The sequence below is a fragment of the Nerophis lumbriciformis genome, linkage group LG08 (genome assembly GCF_033978685.3).
Source record: "Nerophis lumbriciformis linkage group LG08, RoL_Nlum_v2.1, whole genome shotgun sequence".
In the NCBI taxonomy this organism is placed as follows: domain Eukaryota; kingdom Metazoa; phylum Chordata; class Actinopteri; order Syngnathiformes; family Syngnathidae; genus Nerophis; species Nerophis lumbriciformis.
The window spans coordinates 44,420,997-44,445,341 of record NC_084555.2 but is presented as its reverse complement, the minus strand read 5'-3'; the positions used below and the strand labels follow the sequence as shown (position 1 = coordinate 44,445,341).

The following is a 24,345-nucleotide window of genomic DNA, read 5'->3' as shown; positions in this document are numbered from 1 at the left end:
CTTTCCGCCAAGTTTGTTTGTGTTGGCTTCACTATGTGACGTCACAGGAAAATGGACGGGTGTTTATAACGATGGTTAAAATCAGGCACTTTGAAGCTTTTTTTTAGGGATATTGCGTGATGGGTAAAATTTTGAAAAAAACTTCGAAAAATAAAATAAGCCACTGGGAACTGATTTTTAATGGTTTTAACCCTTCTGAAATTGTGATAATGTTCCCCTTTCAGTATTTGCTGTGTAAATCTAATACAGTAACAAGTTGTAAGCAAAGAAATATTGCAAGTGCAAAAATTGTGAATCAAAGAGGTTGTGCACAGACAACATATCTTTGGGTGGACATTCAGCTTCTGTTTTACAGGCTAGAAAGTTTATTTCCACCAGAAACACCTCTGTTTTCAGATCAACTCTGTAGTGCTGTGCAAATTGGTTTACACTGCTATCATCTGTGCAACATTTCCCTGTTTACAAGTTCAATCAATCAATAAATCAAAGTTTATTTATATAGCCCTAAATCACAAGTGTCTCAAAGGGCTGCACAAGCCACAACGACATCCTCGGCTCAGATCTCAGTTGCCTGCTAGCTTTTCCAGGCAACAACACTGTCCTTATGTGTCTGGGCCATCTCATGCTTACTAAAGATGACTAAAGCTTTCTTACACTTCTACTTTCAACCATTTAGATGTATTCAGTGTTTGTTGTGTAATTCTAATACAGTGCCAAAAAGTTGTGAGCGACAAGATATTGCAAGTGCAAAAGTACAAAAATCACTCGCTTGCATCACAGGAAACTCCTGGGGGCTAAGCCCCCCCTGTCCTTCAAATCTAGTGATGCCCCTGCCTAACCCTAGTGCAGTGGTTCTCAACCTTGTTGGAGGTACCGAACCCCACCAGTTTCATATGCGCATTCACCGAACCCTTCTTTAGTCCATCCATCCATCCATCTTCTTCCGCTTATCCGAGGTCGGGTCGCGGGGGCAGCAGCCTAAGCAGGGAAGCCCAGACTTCCCTCTCCCCAGCCACTTCGTCCAGCTCCTCCCGGGGGATCCCGAGGCGTTCCCAGGCCAGCCGGGAGACATAGTCTTCCCAACGTGTCCTGGGTCTTCCTCGTGGCCTCCTACCGGTCGGACATGCCCTAAACACCTCCTTAGGGAGGCGCTCGGGTGGCATCCTGACCAGATGCCCGAACCACCTCATCTGGCTCCTCTCGATGCGGAGGAGCAGCGGCTTTACTTTGAGCTCCCCCCGGATGACAGAGCTTCTCACCCTATCTCTAAGGGAGAGCCCCGCCACCCGGCGGAGGAAACTCATTTCGGCCGCTTGTACCCGTGATCTTGTCCTTTCGGTCATAACCCAAAGCTCATGACCATAGGTGAGGATGGGAACGTAGATCGACCGGTAAATTGAGAGCTTTGCCTTCCGGCTCAGCTCCTTCTTCACCACAACGGATCGATACAGCGTCCGCATTACTGAAGACGCCGCACCGATCCGCCTGTCGATCTCACGATCCACTCTTCCCTCACTCGTGAACAAGACTCCGAGGTACTTGAACTCCTCCACTTGGGGCAAGATCTCCTCCCCAACCCGGAGATGGCACTCCACCCTTTTCCGGGCGAGAACCATGGACTCGGACTTGGAGGTGCTGATTCTCATCCCAGTCGCTTCACACTCAGCTGTGAACCGATCCAGTGAGAGCTGAAGATCCTGGCCAGATGAAGCCATCAGGACCAAATCATCTGCAAAAAGCAGAGACCTAATCCTGCAGCCACCAAACCGGATCCCCTCAACGCCTTGACTGCGCCTAGAAATTCTGTCCATAAAAGTTATGAACAGAATCGGTGACAAAGGGCAGCCTTGGCGGAGTCCAACCCTCACCGGAAACGTGTCCGACTTACTGCCGGCAATGCGAACCAAGCTCTGACACTGATCATACAGGGAGCGGACCGCCACAATCAGACAGTCCGAAACCCCATACTCTCTGAGCATCCCCCACAGGACTTCCCGAGGGACACGGTCGAATGCCTTCTCCAAGTCCACAAAGCACATGTAGACTGGTTGGGCAAACTCCCATGCACCCTCAAGGACCCTGCCGAGAGTATAGAGCTGGTCCACAGTTCCACGACCAGGACGAAAACCACACTGTTCCTCCTGAATCCGAGGTTCAACTATCCGGCGTAGCCTCCTCTCCAGTACACCTGAATAGACCTTACCGGGAAGGCTGAGGAGTGTGATCCCACGATAGTTAGAACACACCCTCCGGTTCCCCTTTTTAAAGAGAGGAACCACCACCCCGGTCTGCCAATCCAGAGGTACTGCCCCCGATGTCCACGCGATGCTGCAGAGTCTTGTCAACCAAGACAGCCCTACAGCATCCAGAGCCTTAAGGAACTCCGGGCGGATCTCATCCACCCCCGGGGCCTTGCCACCGAGGAGCTTTTTAACTACCTCAGCAACCTCAGCCCCAGAAATAGGAGAGCCCACGACAGATTCCTCAGGCACTGCTTCCTCATAGGAAGACGTGTTGGTGGGATTGAGGAGGTCTTCGAAGTATTCCCTCCACCGATCCACAACTTCCGCAGTCGAGGTCAGCAGAACACCATCCGCACCATACACGGTGTTGGTAGTGCACTGCTTCCCCTTCCTGAGGCGGTGGATGGTGGTCCAGAATCGCTTCGAAGCCGTCCGGAAGTCGTTTTCCATGGCTTCCCCGAACTCCTCCCATGTCCGAGTTTTTGCCTCCGCGACCGCTGAAGCCGCACACCGCTTGGCCTGTCGGTACCTGTCCGCTGCCTCAGGAGTCCCATGAGCCAAAAGAACCCGATAGGACTCCTTCTTCAGCTTGACGGCATCCCTCACCGCCGGTGTCCACCAACGGGTTCTAGGATTACCGCCACGACAGGCACCAACTACCTTGCGGCCACAGCTCCAATCAGCCGCCTCGACAATAGAGGTGCGGAACATGGTCCACTCGGACTCAATGTCCAGCACCTCCCTCGTGACATGTTCAAAGTTCTTCCGGAGGTGGGAATTGAAACTCTCTCTGACAGGAGACTCTGCCAGACGTTCCCAGCAAACCCTCACAATGCGTTTGGGCCTGCCAGGTCTGTCCGGCATCCTCCCCCACCATCGCAGCCAACTCACCACCAGGTGGTGATCGGTAGAAAGCTCCGCCCCTCTCTTCACCCGAGTGTCCAAAACATGAGGCCGCAAATCCGATGACACAACTACAAAGTCGATCATAGAACTGCGGCCTAGGGTGTCCTGGTGCCAAGTGCACATATGGACACCCTTATGCTTGAACATGGTGTTCGTTATGGACAATCCGTGACGGGCACAAAAGTCCAATAACAAAACACCACTTGGGTTCAGATCCGGGCGGCCATTCTTCCCAATCACGCCTCTCCAGGTTTCACTGTCGTTGCCAATATGAGCGTTGAAGTCCCCCAGTAGAACGAGGGAATCACCCGGGGGAGCACTCTCAAGTACTCCCTCGAGTGAATCCAAAAAGGGTGGGTACTCTGAGCTGCTGTTTGGCGCGTAAGCGCAAACAACAGTCAGGACCCGTCCCCCCACCCGAAGGCGGAGGGAAGCTACCCTCTCGTCCACCGGGTTGAACTCCAACATGCAGGCTCTGAGCCGGGGGGCAACAAGAATTGCCACCCCAGCCCGTCGCCTCTCACTGCTGGCAACGCCAGAGTGGAAGAGAGTCCAGCCCCTCTCGAGAGAACTGGTTCCAGAGCCCTTGCTGTGCGTCGAGGTGAGTCCGACTATATCCAACCGGAACTTCTCTACCTCGCGCACTAGCTCAGGCTCCTTTCCCCCCAGCGAGGTGACGTTCCACGTCCCAAGAGCTAGCTTCTGTAGCCGAGGATCGGACCGCCAAGTGCCCTGCCTTCGGCTACCGCCCAGCTCACATTGCACCCGACCTCTATGGCCCCTGCTATGGGTGGTGAGCCCATTGGAGGGGGGACCCACGTTGCCTCTTCGGGCTGTGCCCGGCCGGGCCCCATGGGGACAGGCCCGGCCACCAGGCGCTCGCCATCGTGCCCCAACTCCGGGCCTTGCTCCGGAGGGGGGCCCCGGTGACCCGCGTCCGGGCGAGGGAAATCTGAGTCTCGGTTCTTGCATTTCCATAGAAGTCTTCGAGTGAAAATAAAATGTTGTTTTTTTCAAATTCAAGACAAAGTTATATGTTTTTGGTAACACTTTAATATGGGGAACATATCCTAAGTATCAAAGACTTAATGTAGCAGTAAAGGACTATACTATTACTGCTACTGGTTGCCGAATATAACTGAAGCTAGTTTAGACGTATGCAGCTGGCTAATAATTGATGTCCAGAATTGTGTCCATGTTTAACAAAAATATTTATTATCATACAGCCACGTAAATCAAACTCACTTTGTAACAAAACCGGAAAATAAACGGGAGCAAACAAATCATAGCCTGGCACAGTCAAAAACTGTTGCGGCTCCGCTCAGCAACACCTGAGCAAGATCCCAGCCCTTCCCTAAGTAGACTGGCACTTGGCCTTGAGCCAACCCCTTTAGTGACGTCATGCATTTGTCGGACAGAAAGAGTATATGGCTCTAACACTTAATTTAGAGTTATTTGGACACTAGGGGAACATATTATAAGTAATAAAGACTTAATTTTGAGTTATTTGGTTAGGGTCAGGGTTAGAGGGTTAGGGTTAAAATAAGTTGGCCCTGCGATGGGTTGGCGACTTGTCCACTGTGTACCCCGCCTTCCGCCCGATTGTAGCCGAGATAGGCTCCAGCGCCCCCCGCGACCCCGAAGGGAATAAGCGGTAGAAAATGGATGGATGGATGGGTTATAATAAGGCCATGCCGAATAAGGCATTAATAAGTACTTAATAATGACTAGTTAAGAGCCAATATGTTACTAATTTGCATGTTAATAAGCAACTAATTAATGGTGAATATGTTCCCCATACTAAAGTGTTACCATGTTGTTTTACTGGTGCATAACATGAACCGTGCATGAACATCACCTTGTTCAAACAACAAAACCAACACAGTGCATAAACTCACAACAAATTACACACCTGCAAACCATTAAGCTGTTGCCAAATCCGTAATACGCCAATAGGGAGAAGTTTGTATTTACACGATGAGTCGGGTGTGTCTTGACCTCCGCCGAAACCCTGAGGCCGACTCACAGAACCCCCAGGGTTCGATCGAACCCAGGTTAAGAACCACTGCCCTAGTACTAAGTCAAAAGCAACACTGTCTCTGCTGTATTACCATTTATGACCACAAGAGACCGCCACAGTCAACATATCAGCCAGGTTCAGACTAGCACAATAAATCAAAGCGAAAGAGTGAAGAGTTGCATATTTCTTTAAGTAAGAGAGACAAAGTTAGCCAGCATTCAGGCTCAGTCACGTTCTCTTCGGAATTTGAAACTCATCCAACATTCCCCACAAATAGCATTTTCACATCTGAGTTTGTTTGGGCGTAGGTTTTTGAGAATGCATCGTCGTGCTTTTGCTAAAGATATCTCTTTATTGCTGGATCTAATGTCAAGGACTCATTTTTGTTGGAACTATCCAGTCAGCAAATCGTGTTCCTGATACCATTTTTGGTGAAGTCCTAACGTGTGCTGTTGAGGACACACAAAATGAAGTCATGGCCCAAATAAAACTGATGTGATGCAGTTGAAATTGTCGGCAATGAAGTTTATGTGGAAAATTAAACGTCTTTATAACCCGCAAAATGATTTCATGTCCTTTGAAGAAATAATCAATAAATAAGTTATCTTCAGCCAGTCAATGTCATGAGTAGCACTTCTTTCTGCACAAGAGTGACAGCTTGTACCGGTACTAAAAGAAGTCGGAGAAATTGCGTTCCTTGTTTGGTATCAGTATTCATCGCCATCATAGATGTCAATAGAATGAAGAAAAAGGGAAAATTCCGCAGTGTGGGATCATTATGATCTTATATGGCCGTCCCTCGTTTATTGCCGCTAATTGAACATGGACATGGCTGCAATAAAATAATTTCCGCACAATAGGAATCATTGATAATAAATTGAATATTTTCATAGCTGGGGCTTAAAAAAACTATCTATGATCTTTTAAATACGTCTTTAACATTAAGAGAGATTGATTGATTGAAACTTGTATTAGTAGATTGCAGAGTACAGTACAATTGACCACTAAATGGTAACACCCGAATACGTTTTTCAACTTGTTTAAGTCGGGGTCCACTTAAATCAATTCATGGTACAAATATATACTATCATCATAATACAGTCATCACACAAGTTAATCTTTAGAGTATATACATTTAATTATTTACATTATTTACAATCCGGGGTGTGGGGTGTGGCGGGGGAGGTTAGGTTTGGTTGATATCAGCACTTCAGTCATCAACAATTGCATCATCTGAGAAATGGACATTGTAACAGTGTAGGTCTGACTTGGTAGGAGATGTACAGCGAGCAGAGAACATAGTGAGTTCAGAAAGCATAAGAAGAAGTATATACATTTGATTATTTACAATCCGAGGAGGGTGTTAGGATAGGGTTGAAGTTGACTGGAGGTGTTCTTTTAGTGCGGTTTTGAAGGAGGATAGAGATGCCCTTTCTTTTATACCTGTTGGGAGTGCATTCCATATTGATGTGGCATAGAAGGAGAATGAGTTAAAACCTTTGTTAGAGTGGAATCTGGGTGTAACGTGGTTTGTGGAGCTCCCCCTGGTGTTGTGGTTATGGCGGTCATTTACGTTATGGAAGGAGTTTGACATGTACTTCGGTATCAGGGAGGTGTAGCGGATTTTACTCTGTCCTTCCACCCTGAGCCAGCCCACTTTGAAGAAATGGGTAGGAATGAGGTGTGATCTGGGGTGGAGGTCTAGAAGTAACCTGACTAGCTTGTTCTGGGATGTTTGGAGTCTAGATTTGAGGGTTTTGGAGGTGCTGGGGTACCAGGAGGTGGCACAGGAGCCCACTACACATGAAATAACACATTTAATCTGTTATAGTCACGCTTCATGAGGCTGAGCAAATCAGTGCTAATGCTTTTTAATGACCCCCTGGATAACAAGATTTACAAATCACATTGTTATTTTTTTGTACATTACCTTCAGGCTCAAGAAGGCGCGGGATACCCAAGCTGTAGTGAGCGATCCTGAACGCATCTTCAAGGTTTTCTTTCGCATTCCTCAGCAAGGCCTTCCTCATGTCTACCAGGCTGGAGTCAATAGACTTGATGACAGCAAGAAAAGCAAGACCGTTTGTCCAGCTCTTGCCAAAGTCCTGAACCGCCACACCGTACCTAGGCAACAAACATTCAGACTGGGTGAACCGATCAAACCCATCAAAAGTTTGGTGTAAATGGAAGCCCACTATCACCTGCGCGTTCGCTTCTGCACCCACTGCAACAGCTTTTTAATGGCCTTGCTATCTTCTCTTGTGCTGGCGGGCACCATCGGTGTCTCGGTCGGTGGAATGCTGCGGTGAGCTGGGTCAGAGCTGGTAGGTATGGATGACAGGCTGGATGTGGACGGAAACTGACTCCTTATGTTGCCAGTCAACTCCTTTATCTGACAGGAAGGAGAAAAAGGGACTTGAAATGGACGGCGCCACTGAGTAGGTTAGTAGTTGGTAGTGTATTTGAGAGTTTTGTGTCATTTTATTAAGCTAGATGTCTATAAAAACCTGTAAAAATAAAACGACTGAAAGCAAACAAAATGAGATGAACAGTTTTTAAGGTTAAATTTAAAAGAGGTACACACTGTCATAACGGGGGGGGGGGGGGTCGCAACTTATTGCGAGGTTTGTTCTCCCGGGATGCAAACGGACTTTTCCGGACAAGGCGTGAAGGTAGGAACATGATTTAATCTTGACTTCAAATAGGTACAAACAAAAAGGCGCACAAGGCGAAGGCACAATTTAGCGCAGGAAACAAAAGCTAACACTTTGCATAAACTATGGACAGGGCAAAAACTCGCTAACTGTGGCATGAACAAACAAAACTTACTTGGTAAGGCATGAAGCAAACAATCGCATGACACAAGCAATGACGCCAGGCCGACTGACAGGCAAAGACGGGCTTAAATACTGGTCTCTTGATTAGAAACAGGTGTGTCCCGAACGCGAGAGGCAGGTGAAAATCTTAAGTCGTCATGGAAACTAAAACAAACAAGGGTGCACAAAAACAGGAACTATGGAGTCTTAAAACTAACAGAAAATAACAAAAACATGATCCAGACCACAGATCATGACACCCACAAAAGTAAGCAGACGCATCAAACCCTAACCCAGAGATTTTCGATATCATATTGTAACTGTCACATGGTTGAAATAAACTAAACTAAACCAAACCATGCCTCAAAAGAGTAACGGGAGAGCTGGGAAAACAATCAAATCAATGCAAAAATTGGAGCTTCCCATTAGGGATGGGTACCTTTCACATTTGAACTGGTAAAGTACCAAATTCCAGGATTTGGGAATCGATAGATACTCAATGGTACCAATTTTCGGTACTTCAGTGTGTATTAAAAATTTGTTTTTGATGATAAAATAATTGTTTTTATATCGCAACCTTTAAAAATTAGCTGATACTGACAACTGCTGTCCAGTTGTTATATCTTATTTTATTATAACAACGCAACCCAGGCACTGTAACACGGCACCGTTGGATTTGTCATGAATCGGTGCTTGGTGGGACTAGCGGGATTCGGTCAGTGCCAAAAAAAGCAACGAAGTCGGTACCCATCTATTCTTCTCATTTATTATAGATTTGGCGCTACATGTTCACCCTTGTTCATAAACACATAACTCACCTGGTCTTCCAGAGAATAAGATTTATTAGTAATGCCAACTAAGCGACTTTGTTGCGAAATTTGCAGAGTAAACACGTTGAGATTTGTTGTTCAAATGTTATGTGCAATACAAATTAAACCTATTACCATTAATGAAAAGACCTCTAATCGACAGAAAAAAAAAGTTTTTTGAAGTTCTAAACACATTTGTTTGACTTTTCACGTTTTTATTTACTCACTTTTTGCAAATGCGCCCATGCTAATTATGCATAGTCGACGGTTATATCATTGCTCCCTTCAACGCAGAGCTGTAAGTATATTGCAGTCCTGTGGAAAACACTGTTTAAATGTTTATCTTCTCCCATTTTAATTTGTAAACATTAATAAATACAAATTGGGTAATCACTTTTTTGTAGTGAAAAACTATAACAGTAATAACGTCCTTCCACATGCTCCGATCTTCCTGAAATTTTTGATGGTGTGTTAGGGTGTTGGGTGGGACTCAACTACATGACTACTGCGGTGTCTTGCTAGCCCCCTTTTTTTTTTTTTTTTACTTTTTTTTAAATTAATCAATCCAACAAGACAATACACAACAATACCATAATAATGCAATTCAAATTCCAAAACTAAACCCGACCCAGCAACATTCAGAATAGCAATAAACGGAGCAATTGAGAGGACACACAAACATGACCCAAAACAATCCAAAAGTAGTTAAACAAAAATGAATATTATCAACAACAGTATCAATATTAATAACAATTCCAACATAGCAGTGATTAGAAATCCCTCATTGACATTATCATTACAGCCATTTATATAAAAAAAAAAACCTTTTGATGGAATACTATAACTGTCATAGCTAAGGGGGACCCGCAACCTGAGGGTTCCTGGTTCAATCCCCACCTTCTACCATCCTCGTCACGTCCGTTGTGTCCTTGAGCAAGACACTTCACCCTTGCTCCTGATGGGTGCTGGTTAGCGCCTTGCATGGCAGCTCCCGCCATCAGTGTGTGAATGTGTGTGTGAATGGGTGAATGTGGAAATAGTGTCAAAGCGCTTTGAGTTCCTTAAAAAGGTAGAAAAGCGCTATACAAGTATAACCCATTTACTATTTCTTCCAAATGCGCCAAAATTATTGAAATTTTTGATGGTGGGTCAGGGTGTTGGGTGGGACACAACTGCATGATTACTGTGACGCTTTCGTTGCCCAACTGTGGTGAAACACTATAACAGTAATAACTTCCTTACACAAGAGCCGATATTCCTGACATTTTTGATGGTGGGTCGGCAAACTTGCCAACCTTGAGACCTCCGATTTCGGGAAGTGGGGGGGGTGGGGGGCGTGGTTAAGAGGGGAGGAGTATATTTACAGCTAATTCACCAAGTCAGGTATTTCATATATATATATATATATATATATATATATATATATATATATATATATATATATATATATATATGAAATACTTGACTTTCAGTGAATTCTAGCTATATATATATATATATATATATATATATATATATATATATATATATATATATATATATATATATATATATAATAAATACTTGAATTTCAGTGTTCATTTATTTACACATATACACACACATAACACTCATCTACTCATTGTTGAGTTAAGGGTTGAATTGCCCATCCTTGTTCTATTCGCTGTCACTATTTTTCTGACCATGCTGAACACCTCTCTGATGATGCATTCTGCTTCGTCTCCTTGTTGTGTGCGCAGTTGTGCACTGCACTCCCTAAAAGCCCTAGATGTTATTGTCACATATGCATGTACAGTAGATGGCAGTATTGTCCTGTTTAAGAGTGTCACAACATTGCTGTTTACAGCAGACGAACTGCTTTACGGCAGACGAAAACGTGACTGCTGTTGTTGTGTGTTGTTACCGCGCTGGGAGGACGTTAATGAAACTGCCTAACAATAAACCCACATAAGAAACCAAGAACTCGCACTCGATCATTCTACAGTTATAACGTCATTGGGCAGGCACGCTGTTTATATTGTTGGAAAGTGGACGTGAAAACAGGCTGTCGACACGTCACTCAGGTCTGCGTGGAGCTGGGGGGGCGTGGCCTCCAGCTCCGCCTGAATTTCGGGAGAAAATTTGTCCCGAGAGGTTTTCGGGAGAGGTGCTGAATTTTGGGAGTCTCCCGGAAATTCTGGGAGGGTTGGCAAGTATGTGGGTCGGCGTGTTGGGTGGGACACCACTCTATGTCTATTGCTGTTTCATTATCGCCCCCTTGTGGTGAAAAATTATAACTGTCATAACTTATTTCCAAATGGTCCAATCTTCCTGAAATTTTTGATGGTGGGTCGGAGTATTGGGTGGGACGTAACCGCATCACAAATGACAACAGTTATAAAATCCTTACAGATGCTCCGATTTTTCTGAAATTTTTGGTGGTACCGCATGCGTCATGCATGCCCACTGACTCGCGTTAACCCCGCGGTGCAAGGAGGGCGGGGGCCCGTTCAACGCTGCTCGCAGCTTTAATATTTTCCTTACCTTTTGTGAATTGACAATGCACAAACTGAAAGAGAAGTTTTTTTTCATGCTTGACCTAAATTAATCACGAAGTATCAAAAAGTGCGTAAACCTGGAAAAAGAGAATGATGTTCCAAATGAGTCCCAGTATAATGGAGGAGTTTCCATCAGCAACATCAGCAGCGTCGATACTGACAAGCTTTACCTGTTGAGCAGGACACATGCACAGAATATACTGTATTTTAATTACTGTATATTACTAACATTTGGATAACACGGCTATTGTGTGTCACTCACATTTCTCTCTTCGAGGAAGGCCAAGACTTTGGCAATGTTGTTGAGTCTGAAGATACGGTGAGAGGACTTCTTGAAGCCATGAAGCTGGACAATGATTCGACAAACATCCACAGCAATTATTGCACGGTAATAGCATGTATTTATGCGGTTACATTAACGGGTAAAAGAGTGCGAGTCTGACCAGCTTGCAGCCAGAGAGTTCTTCCAGGAGAGCCATGAGAATCCATCCATCTTGGATCTCTTGGAAAAGGTCTTGGACTTCAATGGGTTGGTCACACTGAGGAGGTAACATAAGATTACTTTTCTATTGAAAGAAAAAAACAATAGGATATTTTGTATTAACTAACTACAAATATATGGCATACTTGCCAACCTTGAGACCTCCAAATTCGGGAGATGGGGAGGGGGGGGGAGTATATTTATAGCTAGAATTCACTGAAATTCAAGTATTTCTTATATATATATATATATATATATATATATACATATATATATATATATATATATATACACGGTATTTTTCGGAGTATAAGTCGCACCGGAGTATAAGTCGCACCTGCCGAAAATGTATAATAAAGAAGGAAAAAAACATATATAAGTCGCATTGGAGCCCGGCCAAACTATGAAAAAAACTGCGACTTATAGTCCAAAAAATACGGTATATATATATATATATATATATATATATATATATAAATCAAATAAATACTTGACTTTCAGTGAATTCTAGCTATATATATATATATATATATATATATATATATATATATATATATATATATATATATATATATATATACACACACACACACACATACACATATATATATATATATATATATATATATATATATGTATATATATATACTGTATATAAAATAAATACTTGAATTTCAGTGTTCATTTATTTACACATATACACACACATAAAAGTGTGATCTACAAAATGTGCAGGCAGCATACCCCTTCCCCTTCGAGCTGTCCGGGATTAACTGAAATTATTTTTTCCAATCATTTTGGAACATGCAAGCGTACTTCTTCTTCTTACTCGTCGTCGCCACGTCTCTTCTTCGTTCTTCTGCTTCGTCTCTGTTATGTTTTTGGACATTACTACTTGCCGTAGTTTTGAAGCAATGCATGATGGGAATCCGGATGTTGTGTGTCAGTGTATTAACCTGCCGGCTGGAATAAACACAGGCTGAGAAATAGCTCCGTGCTTGCCTACTTTATGGGTTATAGATAAACCTATGGATAACGGAGACATATATAATAGTCTCCTTTTCAGGTGAGAGAGGACGCTAAAGGCAGTGCCTTTAAGGCACGCCCCCAATATTGTTGTCCGGGTGGAAATCGGGAGAAATTCGGGAGAATGGTTGCCCCGGGAGATTTTCGGAAGGGGCACTGAAATTCGGGAGTCTCCCGGGAAAATCGGGAGGGTTGGCAAGTATGATATATGGTGAGGTGGCGACTTGTCCAGGGTGTACCCCGCCATCCGCCCAAGTGCAGCTGGGATAGGCTCCAGCACCCCCGCGACCCAGAAAGGGACAAGCGGTAGAAAATGGATGGATGGCCACTGACCCCCACGTTGCATTCAACCAGACACCCATCAGTTGGTGTAAAGCAGGGATAATGAAATAAAAATCTAATAGGTCCACAAAGAAAAGGTCGTGTCATGGCTTGCGTCTGTACAGCCTCTTATTTTTATCACTTCCTGTGCTCTGTCTAGCGTTTCTTGTCTCTGCTTGTGTTTACTGGCAGCTTGGTCTGGTGACTGGGGCAGGGCGGCGAGGTGAGTGGATGCAATTGTCAATCATCATCCTAACACGAACCACGAATTGAAGTCCTACAAACCTTTGGATGTTCACTCAGTCATTGGACCGCAATGCAAGGTCAGCGTGGCAAGGTGCCAGGAACGTCATTTTTCAGAAGGTAGGACACCCCATGGGCTAGGTCAGGGGTCGGCAACCTTTACCAGTCAAAGAGCCACTTTGACCAGTTTCACAAATTAAAGAAAACAATGGGAGCCACAAAAATCTTTTGAAATTTAAAATGAAATAACACTGCATACAAAGTTTTTTTTTTTTTGCTTTGTTCTATGTATAAACCAAGGGTCACAGACACGCAGCCCACACCTTATTATGAAAAGTGAATGTTAGTGCGGCCCGCAAGTTTTTTATGAATGTCGGTTGACAGCGTCATGCTTGTCATCCCTCCCGATTTTTCCGGCAGACTACGAATTTCAGGGCAACTTTTCTCTCGAACGGGCCGTATCAGTACAGCATTTAGCGCCCACTACAACCAGCGTGCCGGCCCGGCCACACGATGTATTTGACTTCTGCTTGCTCACGTAAGTGACAGCAAGGCATACTTGGTCAACAACCACACAGGTTACACTGACGGTGGCGGTATAAAAAACTTTAACACTCTTACTAATAATGCGCCACTCTGTGAACCCACACCAAACAAGAATGACAAACACATTTCGGGAGAACATCTGCACCGTAACACAACAGAACAAATACCCAGAATCCCATGCAGCCCTAACTCTTCCGGGCCACGTTATACACCCCCGCTACCAAACCCCACCCACCTCAACCGACGCACGGAGGGTGTGGCGGGGGTTGATGTGTGGGGGAGCAGGGTTGGGGTGGGGGCGGGGATTTGATTGGGGGGGGGGGGGTTGTATAATGTAGCCCGGAAGAGTCAGGGCTGCATGGGATTCTGGATATTTGTTCTGTTGTGTTAAGGTGCAGATGTTCTCCCGAAATGTGTTTGTCATTCTTGTTTGGTTTTGGTTCAAAGTGTGGCGCATTATTAGTAAAAGTGTTAAAGTTGTTTTATATGGCCACCGTCAGTGTAACCTGTGTGGTTGTTCACCAAGTATGCTTGCTGTCACTTATGTGTGCAAGCTGAAGATGCATTTAACAAAAGGCTGAGCTGGCACGCTGCTTATACAGATTGTTGAGGGCGCTAAATGCTGTACCATCATGGCACATCCTAATTGTTATTTTAAGGGTGAAAATCGGAGGATTTTAATCCCGGGAGTTTTCTGCGAGAGGCACTGAAATCCGGAAGTCTCCCGGGAAAGAAATCCGGAAGTCTCCTCGGAGGGTCGGCAAGTATGCAGCTGAGCCGCATCAGAGTGATCAAAGAGCCGCATGCGGCTCCGGAGCCACGGGTTGCCGACCCTTGGGCTAGGTAGAAATAAAAACATGCCTTGTGTGTTGGCATGAAACATCCAAGCCTTAAAGGGGAACTGCACTTTCGTTTTTAAATTTGCTTCTCATTGACAATTCCTATGTTAGTCAAGAACACATATGTTTATTTTTGTTATGCATTCTAATTCGGAAAACACAGCAAGTATGAGGTGACTAACAATGCAGCTAATGGGAGTACACTATTCTGCCCATAAAGCCCTCTAAAAAGCATCCACAAAATGCCAACAATAGTGCATTTACATCTCGTTACCTAAATACTGAAGTATTAGCGATACTGTTATTATAAGCGCTAGCTAGCTTATGCTGCCATGTTGACATATTGAGCCGGTGAAATACTGCATCGTCTCTGAGATAGGTCTTTATTGTCATTGCACAAGTACAACGAAACTTTGTTTTCAGCACAAACCTGTTCAAGATTAGACAAACAAACAGTGTACAGGGTTACAGAACAGGAACGCTGATGGGTCACCATAAGGCGCCCCGTAAAAGATGGGAAAAATGTAAAACGCTGGGGAAAAAAGATGAGTAAAAAAAATACAATCTAGACTGGGCTCCTAAGGGGGCCTAGTTTGGGGTGGGAAAAAACCTCCATGCAATGCACACATAAACATGTTACATTTAATCACGATAAACTCGCAACAGAGGGGCGGGGAGTTGGGGCCCTGGAGGTCGACTGCTGCTATGAAGCGCTGCCATCCGACCATCACCCCGAGGGGAAAACAAGCGGTGGTGAAGGTGTGGGGTGGGGGGGCGGGGGGGTGCGTATGTGCACAATTGTCTTGGGTGTGATGATATAATGTTTTTTTAGACTGAGGCCGATCTGCAAAAGTTCGACTCCAGGTGTTGTCGAGGAGGGAGGGAGGTCAAAAGCGTCCATCATTGAGGTGTCCTCGGGGGTGTTTTTCAGAACAGCCTGGTCCTGTTTTCACAGCGCCAAGGCCATTCGAGGGAGTCAAATCGTAGATTAGGATGTTTGTTTTCCACGAGCAGACAAAGCAATGACTTGTCTGTTCTATTCGTCCATGCTGGGTGCTCTCAAATTCAATTCAATTTTCCTTTTCAGCTGGTGAAAGTTAATTTTAGATTATAAATCATGCCTCTCACCTGGATAGCAGAAGGTTGTGGCCATAAACCGAGAAGTTGGTCAACTTTGACATTCAACTTAGACCAAAGATGGTGAGAAACACACGAAAAAAACGCTTGTTTGCTTCACTTTTTTTTATATTATTTTACCTCCGAGTGGATTATGATTAATTCTTTATCCAAATAGAAAATACGAACATCGCATCCTTCGGCATCCCAGTCAGAGCAAACATACAGTAAGTGATTGTTTTATTATGTTTGTAGTTTGAATTGTTTGTTCAGCACTTAGCAACACTGCTACTTGCCCGATCTGCTTATCACACAACTTCTAAAGCTTGTAGCTCATCCTCCGTAGCTCAAAAATATTTTGGTTTTGTATCATCACTGAAAGTAGGCTTTGTTAGCTCTCTTAAAATCTGCCATGATTAGTACTAGTTGTTGTTGAAGGAAATAGTGACTTTAAACGCCCCTGTATGCTTAAAATGAGTAAAATACGTCAATAATTCATGTTATTATGAATGTGCTTGTCACTACATTAAATATATACTTACAACATGTACAAAACCCAAAACCAGTGAAGGTGGCACGTTGTGTAAATCGTAAATAAAAGCAGAATACAATGATTTGCAAATCCTTTTTAACCTATATTCAATTGATAGACTGCAAAGACAAATTACTTAACGTTCAAACCGGGAAACTGTTAAAAGTGTTCTGTGGTCTGACGAGTCCACATTTCAAATTGTTTTTGGAAACTGAGGACATCGTGTCCTCCGGAACAAAGAGGAAAATAACCATCCGGATTGTTTTAGGCGCAAAGTTCAAAAAACAGCATCTGTGATGGTATGGGGGTGTATTAGTGCCCAAGGCATGGGTAACTTACACATCTGTGAATGTACCATTATTGCTAAAAAGGTACATACAGGTTTTGGAGCAACATATGTTGCCATCCAAGCAACGTCTTTTTCATGGACGCCCCTGCTTATTTCAGCAAAACAATGACAAGCCATGCACATGCCAACAGTGTGGCTTCATACTAAAAGAGTGCGGGTACTAGACTGGCCTGCCTGTAGTCCAGACCTGTCACTTATTGAAAATGTGTGGCGCATTATGAAGCCTAAAATACCACAACGGAGACCCCGGACTGTTGAACAACTTAAGCTGTACATCAAGCAAGAATGGGAAAGAATTCCACCTGAAAAGTTTAAAAATTTGGTCTCCTCAGTTCCCAAACGTTTACCGAGTGTTGTTAAAAGGAAAGGCCATGTAACACAGTGGTAAAAATGCCCCTGTGCCAACTTTTTTGCAATGTGTTGCTGCCATTAAATTCTAAGTTAATGATTATTTGAAAAAAAAAAAAGTTTCTCAGTTCAAACATTAAATATCTTGTCGTTGCAGTTTATTCACTTGAATATAAGTTGAAAAGGATTTGCAAATCATTGTATTCTCTTTTTATTTACCATTTACACAACGTGCCAACTTCACTGGTTTTGGGTTTTGTATACACCGTATTTTTCGGAGTATAAGTCGCTCCGGACTATAAGTCGCACCGGCTGAAAGTGCATAATAAAGAAGGAAAAAAAACATATATAAGTCGCACTGGAGTATAAGTCGCATTTTTGGGGGAAATTTATTTGATAAAACCCAACACCAAGAATAGACATTTGAAAGGCAATTTAAAATAAATAAAGAATAGTGAACAACAGGCTGAATAAGTGTACGTTATATGAGGCATAAATAACCAACTGGTGTGTTAACGTAACATATTATGGTAAGAGTCATTCAAATAACTATAACATATAGAACATGCTATACGTTTACCAAACAATCTGTCACTCCTAATCGCTAAATCCCATGAAATCTTATACGTCTAGTCTCTTACGTGAAAGAGATAAATAATATTATTTGATATTTTACAGTAATGTGTTAATCATTTCACACATAAGTCGCTCCTGAGTATAAGTCGCACCCCCGACTATTACTAACTATGGAAAAAACTGCGACTTATAGTTCGAAAAATACGGTAAAAGTTTTTTAGAGTGCTTTATAAGCGGAATAAAGCGAATCCCAATGGCTCCATTGTTAGCTGACTTTTGCTAGCCTTTATTTACGAGTTAGAATGCATAAAAAAGAAAAACATGTGTGCTTATCTTAGATAAGGACTGTGAATGATAGGCAAAATTCCAAAAAAAGTGCAGTTCACCTTTAAACTTAAAACATTGACAATTACTGTGGGGGGCAAAGATGGAAGACAAGTGTATTACTGTACATCAGTAGGTCAGAGATTTGTCTAACGGCCAAAAGAAGAGAAGCTCTTTGTGTGCAAAGACAAAAGGGCTTGATAAGATGCTCAGCTGGCCCTGACTCACTCTCTTGGAGAACAAACACAAAGTACACGAACATTGTAAATACAAAGATGCTCTGCTGGAAAATAATCAACTGGAAAATAAGCATAATTAGAATATATTATTATGGCTATGCTCGCCTGTGCAATTGCGCACTGTTTAAACCTCCTCTGCACATAGCAAATCTATGCCACGCACAAAATCTAATAAAAAAATAAGCGCATAACAATTTTCAACACACGGACACGACAGAGAAAACAGTTTTCGTCATCATTGTTCAAATATTGTGACGTCTGTCGAGACGCTTATCTCCATTCGGTGCCACACGTCCACACCATCAAAATGCTGAAGCAAAAATGTCCACATCAACACCGTATGAAAAAATTAGTGATTTTTTTAGTTGTGATTTCCTTCTCTGCATGAAAGTTTAAAAGTAGCATATATTAATGCAGTATGAAGAAGAATGTTTTAATGTAGACATGCAAGCCTTGAAAGAAAATGTTCAAAATCAAGACTACATTTCCTGCAAATGGGTGCATTTCTACCCTATATTTTAACTTTATATTTATACTCATATCAAACTCTTTTGGCTGTCTTTTTGACACTTACATCCGGCGCCCCCCTCCACACCCTGGATTATAAATAATGTAAATAATTCAATGTGATTATCTTGTGTGATGACTGTATTATGATGATAGTATATATCTGATAGTATATATCTGTATCATGAATCAATTTAAGTGGACCCCGACTTAAACAAGTTGAAAAACTTATTGGGGTGTTACCATTTAGTGGTCAATTGTACGGAATATGTACTTCACTGTGCAACCTACTAATAAAAGTCTCAATCAATCAATCAAAACACATAGAATCATCATACTGCTGTGATTATATGCATCAAGTGTTCATTCAAGGCTAAGGCAAAATATCGAGATATATATTGTGTATCGCAATATGGCCTTAAAATATCGCAATATTAAAAAAAGGCCATATCGCCCAGCCCTAGTTCAATGATGCCATTTCTGTTTGTCATGTATAATTTTGTCTATTTTGTGTTTATCCTTGAATAAACAGGTCAGTTTCTTGTTACCAACCATTGTGTATTATTCAAACTCACCTAATTCAGCTGGCTAGTTGTTATCAAGAGTACTAAAACCCTTTTCAACATGATTCTGACAACTAAGTAGGCTAAATAACTTTAATACATGCTCGGATAGGCCAGTATCGGTATCGGTCAGTATCGGTATCGGATCGGAAATGCAAAAAACAATATCGGATCGGAAGTGCAAAAACCTGGATCGGGACATCCCTAATCGTGGTACTATACAAGTACCGTACAACCCTAGAGTGTAGGTATTACTTAATTATAGAAAACCACATTTTGTTCATTGTTGTCCACTTCAACATACGCTGATTGATGTGATATTAAATGATGATTTTAAAAAAGGTGTTTGTAGTGTGTGTGTGATAGTATTTTGGTCATCGGACCACAACCATGACTTTTGATGCGATCATTCATTGTGAAGACGTGAACAAACCTTTTTTAAATGCAGATTTATCCATCGGGTAAAAGTCCTCTTCTGAACCATTTGTCTCTCTACTGCAACATAGAAAAAGGAGAACAAATATTTGATGAAAATGATGCAGTCTGTAAGTTGAACTTTTTCATACCCCCTCAATATTTTAAAACAAAACAAAAAAATGTTTAAACATTTTTTTTTCTTACTACTTGGTGCATCGCAGGTTTCAACATTGTAAACATGTATTATAACATTTATTTCATATGATAAGTTGATTGGCAACACTAAATTGGCCCTAGTGTGTGGATGTGAGTGTGAATGTTGTCTGTCTATCTGTGTTGGCCCTGTGATGAGGTGGCGACTTGTCCAGGGTGTACCCCGCCTTCCGCCCGATTGTAGCTGAGATAGGCTCCAGCGCCCCCGCGACCCCAAAGGGAATAAGCGGTAGAAAATGGATGGATGGACCAGCCGTCTATTCAGTAGTAAAGCTACTTGGCCGACGCCACATCACTCTGATAATTATGTCCTTACTTTGCTATTTTTCTGATAACATTCAGGGTTTCCCGCAGCGCTTTGTTGTTAAGGCGGCCGCCTAAACAACAAAGAGCCACTGCCTAAACTAAAGTCTTAACAAGCTGCTCCGCTTAGTTCTGCCTCTGTCAGTACTCTACACAGCACCCAGCATTGTCCCACCCACAGAACCATCTGATTGGTTAGACGCACAGCCAATCAGCAGTGCGTATTCAGAGTGCATGTAACAGCCAATCAGCAGTGCGTATTCAGAGTGCATGGAGTCAGTGCTCCTTCGGTGGAGTGAGCAGAAAGGTAAGCAGAAGGCAGCGGACTCTCCCCAAATTATAATAAACTCTTCCAAGTCAACTACTAGTAAAATCACTATGAGCCCGTTGACGTTGTAGAAACATAAGCGGCAGCTCAGCTCCCTCGCAGTCCTTGAGGTGAAGGCTAATTAGCTTTTAGCGTAACGTTAGCTTACTGTGTGTGTGTGCGCGTGTGTTTCGGACAGCAAAGTCCTGTCTTTCTGAGAGAAAGACAAGCATTATTGACCTACAGTTAACAACTAAGTTATTTCACTTTACCTTTTTCTGTGTTGATTGAGCTGTGTTGAAGCAGCAAAAAAGGACATTATGTTAAAAGAAGAGTTTCCTGAAGCTGTCTCTGATAGTTGATATAATAATGTAACTGCATCATAAAGCCTACATGAACTTCATGTTGTTCAGGGATGAATAGTCTCTCCTATTGCTATTGTACTATTTTTTTCATCTATAGTTACATTAATCATTAGTAATGTAGCAGCCTAGTTTTGAATGGCAGGGTCCCTGCTATCACATGTTGATAAAAAATATAACATTTACATAATAAAAATCAACTCCAGGCTTCCCAAATGCTGTAATAAATTAAGCATGATAAGTTGAGCATATGTCAGCATGTAGCCCCACTTTTAACTCTTTTTTTCAAACACTTATTGCAAACGCTTACTTACAGTAAGTCATTAATTTGACTTTGTAAGTCATTATTTTAGTATCTCAGGTAACTAGGACTGTTTTGTTTTTACTTTACGGAAAAAATATCTAGATATTTATCGTATATCGCCATTCAGCAAATGGAGCGGAAAACACAACCAAAGGTTGCAGGCTTACGTCACCACAGTCTGTAGTCTATTGCCCCCCCAGGCTGTGGTAGCAGCAACAAGGTGGAGACGTGATGGCGACAGGCCGAGTTACACCCACTCACCCCCTTCCTCGGTCCCCTCCTCCTGGAGAGTCACCACCTTAACTAACAAATTTTCTGGGGGAAACACTGACATTCATACTTATTTGAATCCTTATGTCATCCAAATATTTTGCACCTTCTACGGCTTCTGGCATAGAAAATAAAATACCTCTAATACAGTAAAACTGTACGCTGACACAGATTTGTTAACAAAATCTGAGAGAAATTGAACTTTTGAGTGCAAATAATTTTTATTTTCATCTTTGAGTTCGGGTCTAGGGAAATGGAGGCAAAAACTAGTCCTGTGTTTGTATTTTTGTTGAGTGTATTACCCTCTATAAAATACAAATTATTACCTTGTTTTTACTTTATGTCTCTGTGTTACAAAAAAATAGTGCACATCTTGCACTTTCTCTAAACCAGGGGTCGGCAACCTTTACTACTCAAAGAGCCATTTTGACCAGTTTCACAAATTAAAGAAAACAATGGGAGCCACAAAAATCTTTTGAAATTAAAAATGAAATAACACTGCATACAAAGTTGTTTTTGTGCTTTGTATAAAACAAGGGTCTCAGACACGCAGCCCACACCTTAATATGAAAATTGAATGTTAGTGCAATCCGCGAGTTTTACGTGAATGGCGTTTGACAGCGTCATACATGTCGAACCTCCCGATTTTTCCGGCAGACTTCGAATTTAGGGGCAACTGTTCTCTCGAACGTGCCGTGATGGTACAGCATTCAATGCCCACTACTACCACCGTGCCGGCCCAGCCATACGTTGTATGGGGCTTCTGCTTGCTCACTTAAGTGACAGCAAGGCATACTTGCTCAACAACCACGCAGGTTACACTGACGGTGGCGGTATAAAAAACTTTAACACTCTTACTAATAATGCGCCACACTGTGAACCCACACCAAACAAGAATGACAAACACATTTCGGGAGAACATCTACACCGTAACACAACATAAACACAACAGAACAAATACCCAGAATCCCATGCAGCCCTAACTCTTCCGGGCTACATTATACACCCCCGCTACCAAACTCCGCCCACCTCAACTGACGCACGGAGGGGGGGAGCAGGGTTGGGGTGGGGGCGGGGTTTGGTGGTAGCAGGGGTGTATAATGGAGCCTGGAAGAGTCAGGGCTGCATGGGATTCTGGGTATTTGTTCTGTTGTGTTTATGTTGTGTTAAGGTGTAGATGTTCTCCCGAAATGTGTTTGTCATTCTTGTTTGGTTTTGGTTCAAAGTGTGGCGCATTATTAGTAAGAGTCTTAAAGTTGTTTTATATGGCCACCGTCAGTGTAACCTGTGTGGCTGTTGACCAAGTATGCCTTGCTGTCACTTGCGTGTTCAAGTAGAAGATGCATACAACAAAAGACTGGGCTGGCATGCAGTTTGTACAAATTGTGGAGGGTGCTAAATGCTGTACCATCATGGCACGCTCTTATTATTATTGTCAGGGTGAAAATCGGAGAATATCAATCCTGGGAGTTTTCTGCGAGAGGCACCGAAATCCCGGGAAAATCGGGAGGGTCGGCAAGTATGCAGCTGAGCCGCATCAGAGTGATCCGGAGCCGCGGGTTGCCGACCCCTGCTCTAAACGATCTGATAAAATCTCCAAAAAAACGCTTCAGGCTTTAGCTGACTTAAGGAAAAAGGTGGGGAACCTGGACTGAGACAATCGTTCATATTCAGAAAATGGTACACGTAGTGCTCAAGAAATGCTGACATTCAAAGGCTTCCTGCATGCCAACAGATTACAGAAATCAACAGCTCCTCAAAGGGTTATTTTCGGTGTAAATAAACTGGTACTCTCACTGAACATCTGGGGATAACAAGAACAAATCTCACGGGTCAAAGCACCAAGTTCATAAAAGGGGATAGATAAACATTTTTGAAGTATGATTTCATACAACTCCTCTCATTACAAAGAGAAAAACAAAAACGAGAAGACTGGACGGTAAAAGAAATGGAGATCTGGTGGGTGGTTGTTGTTTTTTTTCGAAAGCCCCGAGAGCTGCGGGTCAACCTGAGAGCGTAATTTTAGAAACTCTGCGTGCTGAGACTCCTGGGTGCTCTGCTGGCTTCACTGTTAACCCTCTCAAGGCAGCTTTTCCCCAGCGGCGAATACAAAGTCAACCACCCGCATCTCATAAAACAGCCTCCATCACCAAATTAAGACAAAAAATGAGCAAATCCAGGCTTACATCATTACGGCTCCGAGGAGGTACTGACCCTATTACCAGAGCAGAGGTATTTTTAGCTTGATGGAAACGACCACGGCTTTGATGCACTAAGCCGCTCAAAGATATTGGAAATCATTATTTTGCAATTTGGAAAGTAATATTTCCATAACTACAGTGTTTTTATTAGCAACTGTGCTATATTTCTTCCCATTTCACACAACTGGGCCAAATAGTCGGATGGACTGGCTATCAGACAGTCGGATGTAATCCGTCTCCCGTACTAAATCAATCCTAAAAACACTTAACACAGTTGTGTCAAACACATCCTGAACAGGATAAGCCATAGCAAATGGATGGATGGAGTGTTTTTTTCCCCTGACAAAAAGCTTTATTACTTTGCTGTAGTTTAGGCTTTGCACTAAGGTTAACCCATCACTAGGTAAGATTTAGGGCTTCCACAACATCTTTGCAAAGATTTAAATGTATCCTTTTTTTAAATTCAAAGTTCATTTCCACGTTCAGCATCAACATGTATACTTTCACATATACAGTAACTAGAGATGTCCGATAATGGCTTTTTTTGCAGATATCCGATATTGTCCAACTCTTAATTACCGATTCCGATATCAACCGATACCGATATATACAGTCGTGGAATTAACA

The 24,345-nt window shown here is 42.9% G+C and overlaps 1 protein-coding gene across 3 annotated transcripts in view; it reads right to left on the bottom strand.

Annotated features, from left to right (window-relative positions):
• clmna (calmin a) overlaps positions 1-24,345 on the bottom strand; it is a 58,266-nt gene that overhangs the window by 18,038 nt on the left and 15,883 nt on the right. The window contains exons 3-8 of one of the 3 annotated variants that reach the window (XM_061968994.1): positions 19,775-19,836; positions 11,775-11,870; positions 11,594-11,677; positions 11,409-11,501; positions 7,371-7,561; positions 7,100-7,293 (exon numbers count right to left, since the gene is read on the bottom strand). In XM_061968994.1, coding sequence (XP_061824978.1) covers positions 7,100-7,293; positions 7,371-7,561; positions 11,409-11,501; positions 11,594-11,677; positions 11,775-11,870; positions 19,775-19,836 — 720 coding nt within the window. The remainder of the gene's footprint in view (positions 1-7,099; positions 7,294-7,370; positions 7,562-11,408; positions 11,502-11,593; positions 11,678-11,774; positions 11,871-19,774; positions 19,837-24,345) is intronic. The other 2 variants (XM_061968995.1, XM_061968996.1) reach the window with 2 other exon arrangements.